General features: G+C 35.8%; 1 protein-coding gene across 2 annotated transcripts in view; it reads right to left on the bottom strand.

Annotated features, from left to right (window-relative positions):
- exoc3l2b (exocyst complex component 3-like 2b) overlaps nucleotides 1–18,168 on the bottom strand; it is a 48,809-nt gene extending 30,641 nt beyond the window's left edge. Inside the window, exons 1-2 of one of the 2 annotated variants that reach the window (XM_048160384.1) lie at nucleotides 17,988–18,168; nucleotides 2,013–2,495 (exon numbers count right to left, since the gene is read on the bottom strand). In XM_048160384.1, the coding sequence (XP_048016341.1) occupies nucleotides 2,013–2,473 (461 nt within the window). In that variant the 5' untranslated portion in view covers nucleotides 2,474–2,495; nucleotides 17,988–18,168. Of the gene's footprint in view, nucleotides 1–2,012; nucleotides 2,496–10,723; nucleotides 10,880–17,987 lie in introns of those variants that run through there. The other variant, XM_048160383.1, reaches the window with a different exon arrangement.
- Nucleotides 18,169–21,506: the final 3,338 nt, after the last annotated feature.

Here is a 21,506-nt window from a genome sequence, read left to right as displayed (position 1 = left end):
TGGTGTGAGTGCTCGGCGCAGCGCGTCCACGAGCTCCTGAAACGGATCGTTGGTGCTCATGCTGTGAAGTTGTTAGGGTCCGGTCTTCTGTTACAACAGAGACACGGAGGCAGAGGTAAAAGCAATCCAGGTAAGTTTATTTCACAAATAGCAGAGCACTGGGTGATGGTAAGCAGATATATAGTTCTTGTGAGATGAAGAGAATGTAATACTGTCCTGAATTTATCTTGCAGATGCTGGCGGAGAGATGCAATGGAGGGAGATGACGGAGACACTCACACACACGGGCAGGTAGGCACACGAGGAGAACAGGAGACGAAGGAGATGGAGGAGATCGCTGGAGCAGGTAAGTATGTCGTTGGGAGTCCTTAAGGTAAGCATACATGAGTAGTAGTGCAAACGAGACCGGACAGTGAGTGTGTGTGAGAGTGGTGGTTTTGTAGTGGTGGTGATTGCAGTGCTGATGAGTAACAGGTGGCGGTGATCAGTACGCTGGTGACTGAGTGCGTGGGTAAGGGAGTGAGGTGGAACCTGACGTGTCTGTGACAGTATTGCTTTAAAGTAATAAATATAGCTACATATCTAATATGTGTTTTTACAATATATTTGCAATGCTTCATAGGAGTGGGTGGGCACTAAAGAGCTGCAATATGCTTGTTTTGATTCGCTAATTGGTGGTTTCTTTGCAGAATCATGAGTAATAGTTTCTCACCAGGAATTCCACTGTTAAATAATCATTTAAAAAATAAGTAAAATAATGCAGGCTAATGGCTTCAACGAAAGCATATACCACCAATGATTAACCCCCTAGCATTCCTAAGGTCTCTTTTTGAATGGTAAACAAACTTGTTGCTCACAGTAGGCCTGTCTTAAACGGTTTATAATTTATCATTAAAAATGCCGGAACCTGACTGATGCATTCTAAGAATGCAAACGGAACCAAATGACATTCTTTTAGTTTGATGGTTATCACATGCGCAGTCTTCTGCTAAAGATGAAACACTGTACTAAAATACTCATACAGAGTTCCCTGCACTATTTATTCAATGGCGAAGCCTAAACTCGGCAACCAAATCTACAGATGGAAGCAGACAATTACTATGAGTCGGTTCTTTGTAGTGAACCAAAAACATAAAACACATACAGTGTAATCCGATTCCCCAACGAATGGCTCTTCTGGCTGGTTCTTTTTAGTGAATCAAATTAGTTAAAGGTTATTCATGAAAAATAAAAAAAATAGTCATCAATTACTCACCCTCATGTCATTTCTGTCCCTCCATTAACCACGCAACTACCACTTCGATGCTTTAAAGGTTCATAAATTAATCATAAAACTAATCCATATGAATCAAACAGTTTACTCCACATTTTCTGAAGCGACTGGATCGCTTTATATGACAAACAGATTGAATTCAGGCTTATTCACATAAACACAGATCAGCGAACAGAAGCTAAACCATACTTGCTTAACGCGCAAGAACAAACGTAGCACACGAGAGTGAACCTCATTGGTTGTCACACGTCAAGCAAGCATGCTTGAGCTTCTGTTTACCATATCTGATGTGTGTGTTGATGTTTATATGTGAATAAAAGCCTAAATTCAATCTGTTCATTATACAAAGTGATCGTATCAGATCAGAAAATTTGGATTAAACCACTTAATTCATATGGATTAGTTTTAATGATCTCTTTATGAACTTTTTGAAGCGTCCAAGTTGTAGCTGCATAGACTGTGAATGGAGGGACAGAAATCAATCAGATACCATTAAAAGATCTTCATTTCTGTTTCAAAGCTGAACGAAAGTCTTACAGGGTTGGATAGACATATGGGTGAGTAAATTATGACAGAACTTCTACTTTCACTTCAAAAAAGTCATTAAAAAGTTCTTTTCTATATTTATTCCTTGTAAGTAATTAAAAAAGTACCATTAATCAATCTTTCAGAAATCATTAAGAGGAATTGGAACCGTAACTGTTTAATTCATTGCAATTCCCATCCCTACCCATCATACCGTAGCAAGCTCCCTTCTGAACTCCGTCTGCCCTTCTTCTTCCTCTGCATGGGTGAGGCTGAACCTATCGAGCCCTGTGGGGAGGGGGTTTCCCTGCCCTTGCTCCTGGCAGACAAGCGCAAGTTCTTGCCCAGTTTGCCCAGGGTCTTGAGAGGGGAGACCCCCTTCATGCGTTCCAGCGTGCCTTTGATGGAGCTTCCCTTCCCTGAGCCTCCACGCCGCACCTCATTAGCCTCATTTTCATCTTCCTCATCCTCAAACGGGTTTCTGTCCCGCGGCACACGCCCATCCAGGAGTGAGCCTCCGTTGCTTCTGGGCCAGTCCTCATCTGAGCCATTCTCCTCAAATGGATTGTGGTTAAGACTCATTTTTCTGAGAATGAACTCGCTACGTGTAGTCTCCAAATCCACACTAAATCTGCCTCCCTTCAGCCGAGACGGGAGGTTCTTGAGGACTGGCATGGTTGTGCTTGAAGGATATATGCTGGAAGAGAGATAAAACATATCTATCAGCATCGCCACTACCGGTGTCAACTGTGTAAGCTATTATGCACTCTGCCTCTACAAACAGGAAATTACTGCCACATAGGCCAATACACTGGCATTCATCCATGATGCTGCTATGAGCTTTCACTTTTTATGAAAATGTCCCTTGGTTCTTTCCAGTATACAATACAGCTGAAATTACACAGTACAACGCACATAGAAATAAACTACCATTCAAAAGTTTGGGAAGATTTTTAATGTCTTTAAAAGAAATTTTGTCTGCTCATCAAGGCTGCATTTATTTAATTAAAAATACAGTAAAATCAGTAATATTGTGAAATATTATTACAATTCAAAATAACTGTTTTCTATTTGAAAATAGTTGAAAATGTAATTTATTCTTGTATTGGCAAAGCTGAATTTTCAGCATCATTACTCTAGTCTTCAGTGTCACATGATCCTTCAGAAATCATTCTAATATGCTGATCTGCTGCTCAAGAAACATTTATTGTGTACAGATGTACAAAATATTTGTGCACAATATTTTTTTTCAGGATTCTTTGATGAATAGAAAGTTCAAAAGAACAGTGTTTATTTGAAATCGAATCTTTTGTAACATTATAAATGTCTTTACTGTCACTTTTGATTATTTTAATGCATCCTTGCTGAATAAAAGTATTAATTTCTTTAATTTCTTTTCAAAAAAATAAAAATAAAAATTCTTACTGACCCCAAACTTTTGAACAGTAGTGTATAATGTTACAAAAGCTTTGTATTTCAGATAAATGCTGTTCTTTTGAACTTTCTATTCATCAAGGAATCCTGAAAAAAAAGTACACAACTGTTTTCAACACTGATAATAAAAAGAAATGTTTCTTGAGCAGCAAATCGGTATATTAGAATGATTTCTGAAAGATCATGTGACACTGAAGACTGGAGTAATGATGTTGAAAATTCAGCTTTGCATCACAGGAATAAATTACATTTTAAAAAATATTCAAATAGAAAACAGTTATTTTAAATTGTAATAATATTTCACAATATTACTGTTTTTACTGTATTTTTAATTAAATAAATGCAATCTTGGTGAGCAGATAAAACTTCTTTTAAAAATATTAAAAATCTTACCAATCCCAAACTTTTTTGAACGGTAGTGTAGATAGAGCAGATCATGTGAAACTATACATTTCAATAGGTAGTGTCTGATAATATGGTCACTGCGGTGACTTTAACTGATTTAAAGATACAGTACAAATGCAATTCATACATATAGGCCTGGTTTCACAGACAGGGCTTAGATTAAGCCAGGATTAGACCTTAGTTCAATTAGAACATTTAAGTAGCTTTTATAAATGTGCATTAGAAAAAAAAATTACTGGTGTGCAACTTGAGACAAAAAACTGTCATATTTTATGTTTATATGTCATATATAGTGACATTTTAAGAAATGCCAGTGCAATTTGCTTTCAGTTAAAACAGCTCAAACATGCATTTTAGTCTGGGGGACAATATCTTGATTATACCTCTTCTATGATAAGCATGTTATTTTTTTTTTAATTTAAATTCATTTTGACACTTTTGATGTCAGGGTGATACAAATGTCCTGATATCATGAAGAAAAAACCTCATTAAAAGAATGAAATTCTTGAAAAGAAAATCGGTTACACTTTATTTTAGTGTCTTTATTACAGTCTAATTATATATTTAAGTACTGAGTAGTAACAATTAACTACATGTACTTATTATAGGGTTAGGATTAGGGTTAGTCGCATGTAATTCCACACAATTTCTAGTTATTACTACAGTAACAACATGTAATATGTGTAACAAGGACACTGTAAAATAAAGTGTTACCAAAAAATATTAGTCTATCTTATCTTAACTGGCTAAAAAATGAACTGTTTTACTACTTATTAATATTTGAAAAAACTTTCTCCCAAATCAAAGCCATGTGGTACAACCAACATGTAGGGTGGAGGGGGGAAGGAAATGATGTCACAGAGAGGAACACTTCAAGGTGCAAGATGTCCTTGTGGTGCAACTCCCTAAATACATATATATTATGAAATAATAATTTAATTTATTTGTTTAAAAAATAATACTTTTTATATTTGTATATTAATTATATACATACGTAATGATCAAGTCTTACACTCACATCTATTCAAGGTTTATTTTTTCCCCGCACATGACGTGGAAGAAAAAATAAATATAGTGACCACGAATTAAGAATTCGTTCCCATGACTTTTTAATTCATGGCTGCGTTTTATTACTTTGTTCCTTCACGATAATTACACTGTCGCCATGTTGTACTAATTTGTTCTTTCTTTTCTTTGTAGTTAAATCATGGCCTTGAAAAGATTTGTCCTTTTCTTTGACCTATTCTTTATTTGTCATTGACCCATGTACTGTTGAGCCCTTTTTCATTTTACTGATGTTTTGCGCAGTTTTAAACTTCAACTCGGCAATATCAGCAATGCAAACAGCATTAAACAACACAGATAAGAGAGATCTGACAGTTTTATTTGAAAGATTACTTATTTTATGATGGCAGAATCCGAATCACACCCTTTGGTTAATCTTGAAGGTGATTATTATGAGGACGTTTGATGTTGGGCCTGCCTATATTACAAGTGTATTAAAAAAAGGCAATATGCAATAATGGCACATACAGCCCAGAGAATGAGGACAAACTTCTGGATAGGACAAGTCACCCAAAACTTTTAACATCTGAATATATGAAATCTTCTGTAAATAAACATAAGGAGGCTTCAACTTGATGAACCCAGTCTATTTCAAGAAAACATGTTTGCTACTTTCAAAGGCTTCTGGCTAGAATAGCCCTCTTGGATATTTATGGCTGGTGACAAAAGGGGATAGGAACAGCGCTGAATCACTTCCGGTTTGCTAATTTGTGTGCTTGTTGCGTGTGTGTGTGCGTAACGAGGGGGCTGATACTTCATGAATGATTAACTTTGGTTTAACGGTCGTCTACCTAGCTTCCTCTCGATAAAAATTACATTCTGCCATTTTAACAATAGCTTTGAAAACAAAAAAGAAAAATTATATTAAAACATGTTCCAATATCAAAGTCATAATCCATACTGTAGCTTGGAGACCAATTTCAGTGTGTAACAGCCAACAAGCTTTAAATTCCTAGAGAGGGTCTATTGTTTGTGGCTTCCTACCTCTTTTAAATAATTATGTCTGTATGATTTTTCCATATGGGTCACCTACCATTCAGGGCTTATTCTTTCATGATCATTCACATTACACGCTGAAAGTGGCTGACAAGGTATTTCGACTGTGTTTGTACATATAACAATGTTCAGTGGGGATCCAAACCAATGTTGGACACCACTGACTTTCATTGTACGCTCAAAAAAATTTTCTTTTAGGTTTCACAGAAAAAAAGAAGGTTTGGAAAGACATGTGGGTGAGTAAAGTATTTTCATTTATTAACTTGGCTGTGTCTTGGTTGTTGACTCACCAGTGAAATTTAATTATTAGACAAGAAGGAAACTTACATAGCAAATGGAGTGAATGAGGAGGAGGAAGTAACACAACAGCTTTACAGCAGTGTTAATTTATGCTTGAACCATAAAGGGAATTAACAAGTTGAATTGATGAGTTAATAAAAAACAATGGGACCGAAAAGTCTCACGGCTTCAGCAATTGAAGCTCCGTTGCATATCATCCTCTCTCAACATTCCCACTGAAATTCCAGCTCTAATTATAAACCTTAAAGTGGAGCCAATATGGAACGTCGGGTTAGATCATTGGGTGAGATATAAAAGCCATACTACCGCTTTCCCAGACCAACTCCTCTTCCTGTCTCATACAGGTAGGGGACAAAAGGGACAAGCCCCCCGCTTTACAGCCAATGGCAGTGGCATTCCGTGATAAGTTTACTGGATCAATTCAAGGAGAAATCAGGCAGACGGGCTATATCACTGTGTATATCCTGTTAAATCTACACTAACTGACCAGAAGCTGTGATTGCCAGAACATTTGAGGTATTAAGGGATAACATATTAACTTACAACCGTATTTTATCAAGTGATATAATGACAGTATACCATTCTACTACCAATTTGTTTTACCTTAAAATGTACTGATAACAACCATAATAACACAGGTAGTACAATAGAAAACCACATGAAGAATCGGAGGGTCCTTTGAGGTGTGTTCAGGTGCATTGTTGGCGTGTTGCTATTTTAAGGCAACTGAAAACAACTGTGCCATTAACCAACAAATACCTGGTCTAAAGTCAATGGTGCAGCATTTTTTTTTTTGTTATTTAAAGGGCGCGTTAGTAATATGTACCAATTGGCGGGTGCACAACGTGCGTACACTGCTTGTTATGCACACAGGGGTAGCGCAGCAGCACACAAACATGCCAAATATTTTAAAGGTGCCATCGAACGTTTTTTAACAAGATGTAATATAGGTCTAAGGTGTCCCCTGAATGTGTCTGTGAAGTTTCAGCTCAAAATACCCCATAGATTTTTTTTAATTAATTTTTTTAACTGCCTATTTTGGGGCATCATTAAATATGCACCGATTCAGACTGCGGCCCCTTTAATTCCTCACGCTCCCCACCCACGGAGCTCGCGCTTGCCTTAAACAGCATAAAGTTCACACAGCTAATATAACCCTCAAAATGGATCTTTACAAAGTGTTCGTCATGCAACATGTCTAATCACGTAAGTATTGTATTTATTTGGATGTTTACATTTGATTCTGAACGAGTTTGATAGTGCTCCGTGGCTAAAGCTAACATTACACTGTTGGAGAGATTTATAAAGAATGAAGTTATGTTTATGAATTATACAGACTGCAAGTGTTTAAAAATGAAAATAGCGACGGCTCTTGTCTCCGTGAATATAGTAATAAACGATGGTAACTTTAACCACATTTAACAGTACATTAGCAACATGCTAACGAAACATTTATAAAGACAATTTACAAATATCACTAAAAATAACATGATATCATGGACCATGTCAATTATTATTGCTCCATCTGCCATTTTTCGCTATTGTCCTTGCTTGCTTACCTAGTCTGATGATTCAGCTGTGCACAGATCCAGATGTTAATACTGGCTTGTGTAATGTCTTGAATGACTGGTATATGCAAATATTGGGGTCGTACATATTAATGATCCCGACTGTTACGTTCGGAGGTCTTTTAAACAAATGAGATTTATATAAGAAGGAGGAAACAATGGTGTTTGAGACTCACTGTATGTCATTTCCATGTACTGAAAAGTAGTAAAAGCATCGTTAAAATAGTCAATGTGACTACAGTGGTTCAACCTTAAATGGTAAGTTCACCCAAAAATGAAAATTCTGTCATTTATTACTTACCCTCATGCCGTTCCACACCCGCAAGACCTTCGTTAGTGCTTCATTATGCTCCGATGCTTCATGAAGCAGTGTTTTAAAAACAGGCATCACTATATAAGTCTTTTTTTTTTTTTTTTTTGCTGCACCAAAAATATTCTCATCGCTTTAAAATATTAATATTGAACCACTGTACTCACATGAACTGATTTAGATGTGTTTTTAGTACATTAATAGATCTTGAGAGAGGAAGTGTCATTGCTCCCTATGCAGGCCTCATGGAGCCATCGGATTTCAATAAAATTATCTTAATTTGCGTTCCGAAGATTAACGAAGGTCTTACGGGTGTGGAACGACATGAGGGTAAGTAATAAATGACCGAATTTTCATTTTTGGGTGAACTAACACTTTAATGTTATGAAGCGATGAGAATACGCAACGAGAGTACTTTTTGTGCGCAAAAACAAAAAAATATTGGCTATATTCAACCATTTTTCCTCTTCCCTTTCAGTCTTCTATGCAGTTGACGCATACCGTGGTGCTCACGTGAACAGCGTCGGACAACACAGAGTCGCCATTTAGACGTAAACACGGAAGCTCTGCACTGCGTTCACTGTGTTAACTGCGTAGAAAACTGACAGGGAAGAGGAAAAATGTTGAATAAAGTCATTATTTTTGTTTTGTTTTTGCGCACAAAATGTATTCTCGTCGCTTCATAACATTAAGGTTGAACCACTGTAGTCACATGGACTATTTTAAATATGTCTTTACTACTTCTCTGATTCTTGAATGTGGTAATTTCATTGCTGATTAGAGAAAACCCTCTTTGATTTCATCAAAAATATCTTGATTTGTGTTCCAAAGATGAACAAAGGTCTTGCGGGTGTGGAACGACATGAGGGTGAGTCATTAATGACAGAATTTTCATTTTTGGGTGAACTAACCCTTTAAGATACTAGGTACAAATCCTTTTGGACCATGCTTCTGGCGTGCCGACCATTCTTTCCGTCTTTAAACAGCATAAGTGGATTCGGACACACCCTAAGTTCACCTGCGCCATGTGTTTCAGACCATGTGCTTACACTGTTAAAATAGGGCCCAGAGTGTCAGCAGGGTTATGCAGATGTCTGGTTGAGTTTTGAGTTTTGCTTCAATCCTCATAGTTTTATGTTTGCCAGTTTTGTTTTGCCTTGTCTGTTGCCATAGTCATTAATTGAGCTACCGGGTGTTGTGTGTTATGTTAACGAATTTTGTGTGTATTTAAGACCTCAGTTTACTCAGTTTGTGTAAAGTATTTTTCAGTAAAATGACATATAATTCAATGTCACAGTTTTTCAAATATGGTTAGGTAACAATTAACAGATTTTTACTGTAGCATTTTTATAGATTTTTTTATTAGTACCGATTATGCTTTTTCAGGAAAAACTACAATATTTTTCGTACTTTTTGGTTTGTGTCAAAGACGGCTTCTGGAGGATGCCAAAATACCAAATTCTTAGTATATCTATAAGATGCATCAGCTTAGTCTCACTCTATTTGCACCATAATCCTCCTCAGCTGCACCTACTATTTCAAAATTATGTGGAACAACCACAGACTACAGTGCCAGTGAGGTTCAAAGTCTATCATCTTGTCTCTTAGAAGGGATGGGCAATGAGTTACACTGAAACGGAGGGAGGACTGGTCTTAATATGTGACAGATAGAGGAACTGCTTCTGTAACTTTGCGTTTCAGGCTCTGGTTAAAGGAAAAGAACTGGAATGTTGGAGAGAGCCAAAGACAACCTCCATATGACTTTCCCCAAGGTGAAGTTTCAATGCTCCTAAAGTTATGGGGTAATGCAGGCTTGTGATCTTAAACAGGTCCAGCGCAAGAACTGATTATACGTGTTTTAACTGGTTTAATGATAGACAGATAGACAGACAGATAGATAGATAGATAGATAGATAGATAGATAGATAGATAGATAGATAGATAGATAGATAGATAGATAGATTGATTGACTGATTTTTGTTTGCACGTCACTGAAGCCACAGATTCGATTGAAGATGGAAGTGTTAAAAGGGTCCCTTACGCCATCATTCATCACCACTATATTACGGATGAACACAAAACAAGCAAAGCATTATATGGGTACCACAAGGTCAGATTACTTGTTTTGACGTAACCAGCTCTATCAAATCTTGACATTGGAATATGCCCTGCTATAAAGGCTTGTGCTTTTCCAAGACATTATCTTTTACCTGAGAGTAAATCTTTAACTGTACACCAGGAGAACAATGTTAGATGACCTTATAAGATTGTCTGTGAATGAGGATGGAATCTTTCTTTTTTTAAAAACAGGAAGTATAAATATTTTACTTAATAAGCAGGAAGGGAAAAGTATTAAGTCAGCTAGTTTAGCATTCAGTCGAACTATTTTTATTTTTTTTACATGGTCATATGACGGGGTTGCAAAACAAGACGTGTACATGTGGATTAGATTGAAGGACAGATAGGACAGCACTGAGACAACTAACTATTGAAATTGCATTCAGTTCAATTTAGCTCATATAAGATGTAGACAATGGTTTCACTCATAATCTGACTTGTAACTGAGTTTAAAAAAAAAACAATAAGCAATATATTTATTGGCATTAAGCCTTATCTCTTTTCTATTGTTTTTAAGAAATATTCAACATATTAATAAAACATCCAATTTTTTCATTTATTTAACAGTTCTATAACCAAACCCAGAGATTTAAACAATAGAAACGGCAGCATTTTTGCAGCATTGTGGCGGTTAACATGGTTACAAATTACAGAAGAGCTAAATAAACGTTGAAGGTCCGGTGAAGTTTTTCACTTTATAATAACAAAGTGGAAATAAAAAAAACTTACGGAGTCCATGTCGGCCTGTCTTCATGTCAGGAACGAAAAGGAAAAATAATTAAATGAAATAATGCGACATCAATTCAAGTCGAGGAACGTCACACTCGTGTGTCAGCAGCACCGCCGTTCAGAGTAAATGACACGAGCTGCTCAGTCAGGACTTTTACTTTTAGTGTGTGGGCAGGTCCAAGAGCTGCACAGGAGATGGAAACCGCAAAAATAAAGAATTTTTTATTTTTTTTGATAAATACTACTACTACTGCTACTACTACTACTACTACTACTGCTACTACTATACTAATAATAATATGAATATGAATGATAAAATAAAATAAAATTGAAAAAAATGTTTTGGAATGAAAAAATACATATATGAATAAAATAGCTACATTTACATTTAATTTAAATAAAAAAATTGAATGAAATCATTTATTAAAACACACACTAAGAACAATAATTTATTATTAAATATTATTATTATTTTAAGGATATTTTACGAACGTTCCTAGAGGTTCTCCAAAAGGATTTTACCACTGTGTCAGTCTGCCACAAGTACTTTTTAATTTTTACAATCATTTAGTAACGTAAATGGGTGGTTTATTTAATGTTAATTAAATTCGACCTGTGACCTCACAGCTCTTATATCCTCCTGACTACCAGAAAAAAAGAAGAAAAAAAAAGAAAAAGAAAAAAAAACGTTTTGTGAATATTTTTGAAAAATGATATTTTATTCATATGTTGTGCTATGTCCTCTGTAGTGGACACCAGGATGCAGTTTTGTTTTGTTTTTTTAATAATAAATAAATAAATAAAAAGACAGGAATAGACATGAAAAGGCAAAAACAATGGGATTTTTTTTTAAATTACCAATCAATTTTTTTTTTAGGTTTCAGGATTTTTTATAGGCCTACAAAACGTTGTATAAAGATGATTCTCAGCTATGTTGATATATAAAATATAAAAAAATAATAACAGAATGATTTGATATACCATTTTGCTTTATGCAAAATGTGTGTAAAATGGCCATAAATGGGGTTTTTCTATTAAATACAATGTACCTACATGCTGTACACGAGCTGCTCAGTCAGGACTTTTACTTTTAGTGTGTGGGCAGGTCCAAGAGCTGCACAGGAGATGGAAACCGCAAAAATAAAGAAATATTCTTTTTAGATAAATACTACTACTACTACTATAATAATAACAATAATATGAATGTGAATGATAAAATAAAATAAAATAGAAAAAAGTTGATAAAAATTTTGGAATGAAAAAATACATATATGAATAAAATTAGCTACATTTACATTTAATTTAAATTTAAAAAATTAAATGAAATCATTCATTAAAAGACACACTAAGAACAATAATTTATTATTAAATATTATTATTATTTTAAGGATAGTTTACGAACGTTCCTAGAGGTTCTCCAAAAGATTTTACCACTGTGTCAGTCTGCCACAAGTACTTTTTAATTTTTACAATCATTTAGTAACGTAAATGGGTGGTTTATTTAATGGTTAATTAAATTCGACCTGTGACCTCACAGCTCTTATATCATCCTGACTACCAGAAAAAAAAAAAAAACGTTTTGTGAATATTTTTGAAAAATTATATTTTATTCATATGTTGTGCTATGTCCTCTGTAGTGGACACCAGGATGCAGTTTTTTTTTTTTTTTTTTTTTTTTTTTATAATAAATAAATTAATAAATAAATAAAAAGACAGGAATAGACATGAAAAGGCAAAAACAATTGATTTTTTTTTTTTTTTAATTACCAATCAATTTTTTTTAGGTTTCAGGATTTTTTATAGGCCTACAAAACTTTGTATAAAGATGATTCTCAGCTATGTTGATATATAAAATATAAAAAAATAATAACAGAATGATTTGATATACCATTTTGCTTTATGCAATATATGTGTAAAATGGCCATAAATGGTTTTTTTTCTATTAAATACAATGTACCTACATGCTGTATGTAATGTGCATATTAATGTGTTCTTGGAGCAACATGTAATGAAAAAAGAAGTGTAATAATGGGAGTTATAATTGGCAAGATTTTTATAATATCATCTAATATTTCATAGGAATATTGATATATAATTTCTTTCCCTATTCACTTGTTGTGTCTCCCAAAATGTCTGATAAACATAATTTAAGTCCTGGTGTCCTCTACAGTGGACATGTATAAAATCAATGCCTTGTTTTGTAACAGAAAGTCATATTTTGATTTGAAACCCCATAACATTTTCCTGAGATGTTGATTTATGACAAACAATTTGAAAATTAGTCAGATGAAAATTATAACAAAATATTATCATATTTCCATAAGAGTGTTAAATTTGATCACTACATTAATGTCAGCCATTTTTAAAGTCCAAGGAGAGGGAGTGTTCATGGTGAAACTTCGGTATCTCTGAAAATCCCTGAATGTGCTCTTTACAGGACATCAGACTTAAAATGGTGACATGTAAGGTGTCTAAAATATAATGTCCCTACAGAGGACAAAACTCCATAGCTGGGAGTCAGGAGTATATTTTTTGCCCCAATTTAACATTTTTATATTTGACAAAAAAACAATCAGACAGCACACGTGCCAAAGGGAAGTCAGACAAATGCGTATACATTTTGTCTAAACAATAGAATTGCTCTGGAATGCATCAGGGAGCACATTGCAATCGAACAAGACCTGACTAAAAGAAAGCAAGAATGTTGAAAGAGTGTGAGCTTCTCCAAACACTTGTTTTCTTAAGTATTATGAAATCTGTTTTCTTCAACAATATGAAAAACAGTACAGAAAAGCTTCTTCGTTGATGCATAAACAAAGGATTGCCATGAGTGTCACGCTTCCCATGAGCCTTAGGGGCTTTCGAGGAGGTCAAAAACTTGGCATGGCTATTTAACTCTCATTTCTTTTTCATAGATGAATCATCTTTGTTATGGACATACAAACAAGAGCACTGACCACTTGGGCTGCATGAGGGGAATAACAAGATGTACATATTGTACATTCAAGGTCAGAGTTCAAGCATTTTTTCCCCTTTTTTCTTTTGCAGCTACTTGCTTGTCTTCCGGACACACTTTCCCATGTCCACCTTGACCTCCCTGTTAAAGATTCATGCAGTATCTTTCATTAAAACCAAACAAGGACAACACATTCTTGTTCCTGCTGATTGTCACAGTCAAAAAGTGCATCAGGAAACCACAATTGGCGCCACATCTAAGACCAGCACTGAATAAAGATGGACTGTATAAAAAGAAGCTCCAAACTGGGGGTGAATTCTTGGCTTGGGGAGCAGGAAATAGTACCGCATAACATTAACTTTGTCATTGTTGTGTGTGTTTACTGGTGCATCCTTTGCTCCTGCTCTGCCTACGACGTTCACCTTGGCGATGTTTCAAATATTTCCCAACAGCCTAAGCACTTCAAAAGGACAATCTGGCCCACATTTTATTTGACATGCTTTAGTTTAGGAACATTTTATCTGTTTTTCAAATTGATTCTCGTAAAACGGTTCTGTGACTTGTGGATGATTATGACAGATGATGCATTTTCATGGAAATCACACTATTAAATATGAATCAAACATGACAATCCCTTTGCGAGGGACCCCCTTTTCTGAAATATATAGGCAGATATTTATTTGTCATTTATAAAGGCTCATGTATACTGGTAAAAATAAAATTATTATAAATATGTGTAAAATATTATATGCAAAAAATATTTACTTTCTATTATTTATTTATTCTATTGTTTTTCATTTTCATAGTTATTATTTTCTGTCTATATTATATATTTCTGTCTATATTATGAAACGATGAAACTGATTTTACCCAACCCAGTAGATATAAATACATACATACATACATACATACATAAATACTTTATTTATTTAAAGGTGCAGTGTGTAAATTTTAGTGGCATCTAGTGGTGAGGTTGCGAATTGCAATATAGACAACCTATGGTGGCCAACACAGTACAAAAATGTCATAGTCTGAGACAGAAGAGAGAAGCCATTAAAGGTCCCGTTTTTCGTGGTTTTTTGAAGCTTTGATTGTGTTTATAGTGTGCAATATAACATGTGTTCATGTTTCGCGTGTAAAAAAACACAGTATTTTTCACATAATTTACTTATCTGTATACCGCTGTTTCCACTGTCATAAAAACGGGCTGATGACTTCCTTGTTCTATGAAGTCCCTCCTTCAGAAATACGTAACGAGTTCTGATTGTGCCAGCGGTTCCTGTGTTGTGATTCGACAGCAGTTTAGCGCATCTTTCCCGGAAAGGTCACGCCTCTTACCATAACGTGGAGATGCACGCGCTCAGTGTTATTGTAAACATGTCTTTAATTTTACCCTATCAATTTGAGCCAAATTTTACAGATTTTATTTATACTCTAACAACAACATTACACACTAACTAAAGTTTGAAACATGGGATCACGAAGAACGGGACCTTTAAGCAAATGCACTCTGTCGAGCAGTTTGTCCATTTAGGGCTACTGTAGAAACAACTTCACTGCTGGGCTTTCAATAAAAGTTGGCTGCCTATACAGTAGAAAGGCAAAAAAACTGAAAGCTGACTAGAGAAAACAGGCTGTTGACTTCCCTTTTGCCAAATAGGTAGGAAAACTTCAACACCATAATGCACTGGGCATGTAGCCGTCCATGGTCCACTATGGATATGCCCACCAGAGTCGAATACCTCCTTGCTTTAGTAAGAAATACTTCTTTGCAAACTTTTAGACATAATGGTGACGACTTATATTGTTCCCGGGTGCAAAAATCAGTGGGAGTGAGTTACTTTCTATTTCCAGTGAAGAATTCAGCATGTTGCAGGCAGAGGCTAAAGGCTGTGAAGAATCGTAAATACAGAGAGAACATCGCAAAAGAAACCTCGTTGTTTGTAGTCAGCATTTCAAACTGGATGACTACGAATACAGTGTTTTATTTGTTTCTCTCACCCGACTGAACAATATTTCCATTTTTACCATAATGCGGTTTAAAGAGTAGACACAGTACCATACAATTTTTCAGTTATAAACCTACTGTTGTTAATAACCCTCTGCTGATCCGACTAATAAAAAAAATGCGTATGAAAGTATTTTAAGAGTTGTTTATTGATTGATTGATTGATTTATAAAAATAGTAGGCCTATATATTTTTTTAATTTTAATAATTATAAGTATTAGATTATAATAACATAATTTACACTATTTTAATATCTACAGATCTTGTGTGTAATTAAATGAGGATGTAATATGATTACCCAAATATCTTCTCATCACTGCTTTTACAGTCCTACTGTAATTACAGTAAAACACACCATTCTCTCCTAAAGCGGTGTGCTCACATCCTTGTTTGTCACCACTATTATGCAACCTCTTTCTGGCACCTAAGTGAAGGGTCAGCAGGGGATGGTCCAATCATAGCCTGCCTGCATCCTGCAATGGTGCTCCATATGGACCACAGGAAAAGCCCTCTGGATCTGTGCTGAGAGAAGGGCTCTATGTCATGCCACTAAAACAGCAGCCCTGACCACAGCGAGCAATCAGCAGCAGCCCCACTGACATGCTCCAGTGTGCTGAATGCCAGCAGAGGAACAGGGGGTTATCCTTTATAGGGCCCGTTTTAGCTGGTAGCATCCTGATTCCGTTTCGCTGGAGTGTGGGCATCTGTAAGCGCGAATGGACTGATTGGACGTCATAAGGGTAACCTTTTACATGGAGCGGGTCAGGTTAAAGCTAATTTAAGAGGTTTGTGAGGGAAGATGTCACTCAGCATGTGAGGAAGGATTGATTACGGTCTTTCCCTGGGTTTTATGGTTGTCGCGTTATCGCTGTACATGTGTTTTCTGTCATCTGCAATGTCTTTTTACTCTGCAGGTGTTGTTTTCACGCACTTGTACAGTATAATGCTGATTGTAGTTTTCTACTTGTTTTGACAAGTCGATTGTGTATTATATGAATTCATGATTCATTTTACAGAATATTCACTGGAACTAATTACCCAAATTGGCTGTTCTGATAGGGTCATGGACAGCAGGCAAAACATGATAAATGCAAATAATAAAATGCAATTAACCTTATAATTGTGTAAAGGTATATCACAATAAATGTCTTAAAATGTTTGTTTTGTTGTTGGTGTCAAAGGTCGTGTCCAATCAAACTCTATGGCAGTGGTTCCTTTTTGACTCCAAGGACCCCTTTTGTCCAAGACAAAACTCTGTGGCCCTCCTATCTAAGCTGTTATGTACCTCTAGTGCTTCTGATGAAATAAAAATAAATAAAATCAAATATACAATGTCAGTTTAATGTTGTACATCTTTATTTTTAGTGTTTTCCAGCAGCTTAATTAAGATAATGTTAATATAACTAAACTGAAAAAATTTCAAGACTTACTTAGCGCCCCCTGGAAGTTTGTTTATGCCTCCTATAGAGGGCCCCGGGCCCCCTGGTTGAGAACCACTGCTCTATAGCACATTCATTTATGAATTGGTAGAAACTGGTTAAATAAGGCAGATGCCCTCAGACACAAAAAACAAACAATTCCCCAAAAAAGAAAAAAAACTACAAAAGATCAAATAAAATAAAAGCAAGACTGAAAGAAATAATAGTTCACTTGTTATTCAAGTCAAATCATGCTTCTGTTTTTTTCCCTTGTCATATAAATGCAAATCTTTTTTACACATTGTTGTGCTTACGCAGTTTTTGTTAACATTTATACGTTTATTTGATTTTTTTTTAGCATTTTTAGTCTCAGTTGGGTCACCACCTGATAATCAAAGTCAAATCTGAAGTTGAAAACCAACTGATTACAATGACTAGATTTCTCGCCATTGTTTTGAGAAGAGATATCCAGAGAAAGTGATGTGATAGGAATCAATAACTGACACATGCGACCACATGGTTATGTAGAATCACAACACAGACCATGGGAAATATATCAAGAAGTACTTAGTCATATTTCATGAAGCTCAATACAGCTTTCCAGTTTTGTTTGAGTCTATTAATGCGAGAAGCGTACAAAAAGTGTGGCGATTGAAGCATACTTGGCCTTAATGTCATTAATGTTATATATCATTGACACTGAGACCTACACAACATCCACTCAGCTCACCAAGACATCAGAATAACCGTCTTTGCCCAATGAAACATCTGAAATCAATGACATCTAAACTACTACTACTACCTGCACTTGTCATAACAGGACTTTTTATAACGAATCTAAAGTCTGAAAGCCCTGTCAAACCAGAAAAACGTTCCTCTTACCTTGTTTTGCAGTGAAGTGATGGTAAAATCCCTAAAAGTCTCAGAGCAGGGACATCCCAGTGCCCCAGAGGTTTAGTATATGTGTATGTATTTTTGTGTTAGTTTGTCAGGATTAACTGTAAGTGTCCAACTCGAGAGTAACTAACTATACATGCGCTGTGGTCCGACTGAATGCGCGTCTGAAGCCCGAGGCTAGCTATGGTCACTTCCTGAGTTGTTTTGGAGCGCAAAAGACGATGCTTTTTCCTCAGGAAGCCGGCCATCCCCTTTCCTTTCCACCAGCTCCGAGCTTCCCCCACCACCTCTTGGGCCTCTGGGATCATGGGCACTATGACTCCACTATCTACTCCGGGAATCGTGGATGCAGATCAGAATTTTCTGTTTATTTCGTTATGACTGGCATGGATATGTGTGCTTATGACTAATATGATTGGTCAGCACTGGTGTGTGGCGTGAGGGAAGTGGATATGAATGAGTAGGAGTCCTCTGTCCCGTTCGGCTTTTGTCTGAAGCGTGTTTGTTGATGCTAATCGTCCTCACAGGCCTAGCACATCTGAAGGTGTTTTCCCAACTGTGGGTTGAAATAAGCAGGGCAGACTTGCTGGGTTGCTGTGCCAGGGTCAATGAGTGCACCTGCGTGGTCTCTGCGTGGGGTAGTTTGTTTGTTTTCTTACAGCGAGACCCGGCATTGTATTAGACCTGCGGATCTATAGACACAGGGCTTTGATCACCACTGTGGTAATGAATGCTATTTATGTTGTATACATCATGGGAACAAGCATGACTTTGCTGCTTGAAAGAATGCGCACAGCTTTATCTGAAAAACAATTTTAGTTTCTTTTTCGCCTTTGTTGACAGGCCTCACAGTTGTTGACATGGTGTGTTTCTGATATACCATGTGTTTTACATTCATACAATACAAAATATGAACTTTGTACAGAGTTTAATCCCGTCATTCATGTTTTTCCATCTTTCAATAAGCATTAATGCTGACTGACTGGTTGATTATTTGTTTATAAAAGCTGAATAAGAGCTTCTTCTGAATTTATAGAAGTTATTTTATTATAAATCTTCTGCTGATTTTTAATCTTAAATGGTTTGTAAGTCAAGTGAAGCACATTCAATTTAAATAATAACATACAATAGCTTGTGTAACCAAAATAGCTCAAAATAGATTCTTGATTTGAACAGATTCAATGCTGCCCCCTGCTGTCACTCTCAATAAATTCTTTGACAGAATAGCAGAACATCTTTTGTCAGATAGATCTATCCATAATTTTATCATAATTTATCCTGAATAAAATGTTCAAGGAGCTAATAAATGTTTCGCAAACTCATACATCAGTCATTATTTAAAATGGATTGTGTGTGTGAAATGAAAAGATACAATATTAGTTGCAAAACCTTATAAGCTATGTATGCATATTAAGTACTTTACTATAATAATAATAATTATTTGAAGACATATAGTAGATTAATTATTATTTTATTTCACCAAAAATTTAACAGGCTATATACAGCATGATTTATTCCTGTTTCTTAGCTTGAGTGTTTTTGTTTTAACAAACGGATTCTAAAAGTCGTTACTTGTTGCTCAATTTCATATCATTATAGATACAAAATAAGTTAAAATAAAACAAACAGCAGAAATTTAAATATTCACCCCAAAGTGTTTATTTTATCTCTATCCAATGTTTAAAATTGGATGTGCACTGAAATGTGGATTTCAAAAACTCTTAAAGGGATAGTTCACCCAAAAATGAAAACGATCCCATTATTTACTCACCCTCACCCTCTTCTTTCAGACGAACACAATCGGAGATATATTTAAAAATATCCTGGCTCTCCTAATATTTATAATGGTAGTGAACGGGGGTCTGTTTTGAAGCCCAAAATAAATGCATACATCCATCATAAATATAATCCATACGGCTCCAGGGGGTTAATAAAGGCCTTCTGAAACGAAGTGATGGATTTTTGTAAGAAAAATATGCGTATTTAAAATTTTATAATCTTAAATAACTAGCTTCCGTCAGGCGATCGTATGCATACTGTGGAAATTGACTTGCCAAGTGAGTAACACCTCTCTCGGTCAACAAACTGAAGCTCCTCTTCTCTTATATCGAAATCCTCCGACATTACTCTTTAAAGGGGTGGTTTATTATGATTTCACTTTTTTAAACTTTAGTTAGTGTGTAATGTTGCTTTTAGAGCACAAACAACATCTGCAAAGTTACGATGCTCAAAGTTCAAAGCAAAGGGAGATATTTTCTTTTAAAGAATTCTCAGTTTAAGGACTACAACAGACGGCTGGTAGGGACTACAACAAGCTTGACATCACTAAACCTAAAATTTACATAAACCCTGCCCCTGAGAACACGCAACAAAGGGGGTGAGGCCGTGTTATCGCAATACAGTACGTAACACAAATGCAATAGCATGTCATAAAAGCAAGATGACAACATAAGTTATAACCATAATTAAACTAAACTATACCTGTTCTATCTTCATGAAGCATATATTCTCTGGCTCTGTAGGATCTTACAACAGTCCCCACATGAGCAATTTATAAATTTTCATGACAGAATATGCTAATCAATGACTTTAAGATATCCCACATCAGCTACATAAATTAATCCACTAACCATTCAGAAACGTCTTGTTGCATTCTACATGTTGTCACTTCTTCTTGAGTCTCTCCATCATTATCCAACTTCGATTTGAACATAAAAGACTGAACAGTTTCTGACATTTTCAGTGAGTCTTCACACTATCTGCTAACATGAGCTCTTGAAACTCCGCCCTCTTCTTGAGAGCAGCAGCTCATTTGCATTTAAAGGGACACACACAAAAACGGAGCGTTTTTGCTCACCCTCAAAAAGTGACAAATTTAATATGCTATAAAAAATATCTGTGGGGTATTTTGAGCTAAAACTTCACATACACACTTTGGGGACATCAGAGACTTATTTTACATCTTGTAAAAATGGTATTATACCACCCCTTTAAAATTTCTCATTTTAGGCCCCATTTACACTAGTGCGTTTTCGTTTTAAAGCGGAACCCATTAAGATTTGCGAAGCTCCCCCTACAGGTTCCTTCACTGAATCACATTGTCGTAAATACTCCAAGCGCAGCTCTGGACTACAACGACTACAACGCTCACCAGCGCAGTAGTTTTGCAAATACAGTACAAGAAAGAGGAGGTGGGTAATTTGCAAATACAGTATACACTCGATGGAGGTGGGTAATTTTCTTAATGTCTTATAAAGTCATAATATATATATTGTTTTTGAATTACCGTACAGCATTTTGTCACTCTCGCGTGAACGTGAACATGAGGCGAGATTGTGTCGGGTCGGCGCAGCTCAACATGCAAGTGCTGTTTTCTGGCGTAGACGTGCCAGAGGGGGTTAGTGCTCGCCTCAAACACACCACTACAAGTCAATTAACCATCGTAAGGACTTAGAAAACTATTTATGAAGGTAAAAAAAAAGTGACTTAATTCTGCTTTAAAAT

This window comes from Megalobrama amblycephala, linkage group LG16, assembly GCF_018812025.1.
Source record: "Megalobrama amblycephala isolate DHTTF-2021 linkage group LG16, ASM1881202v1, whole genome shotgun sequence".
Taxonomy (NCBI): domain Eukaryota; kingdom Metazoa; phylum Chordata; class Actinopteri; order Cypriniformes; family Xenocyprididae; genus Megalobrama; species Megalobrama amblycephala.
The sequence above is the reverse complement of the archived record's forward strand: the minus strand, read 5'-3'. Positions and strand labels throughout refer to the sequence as shown.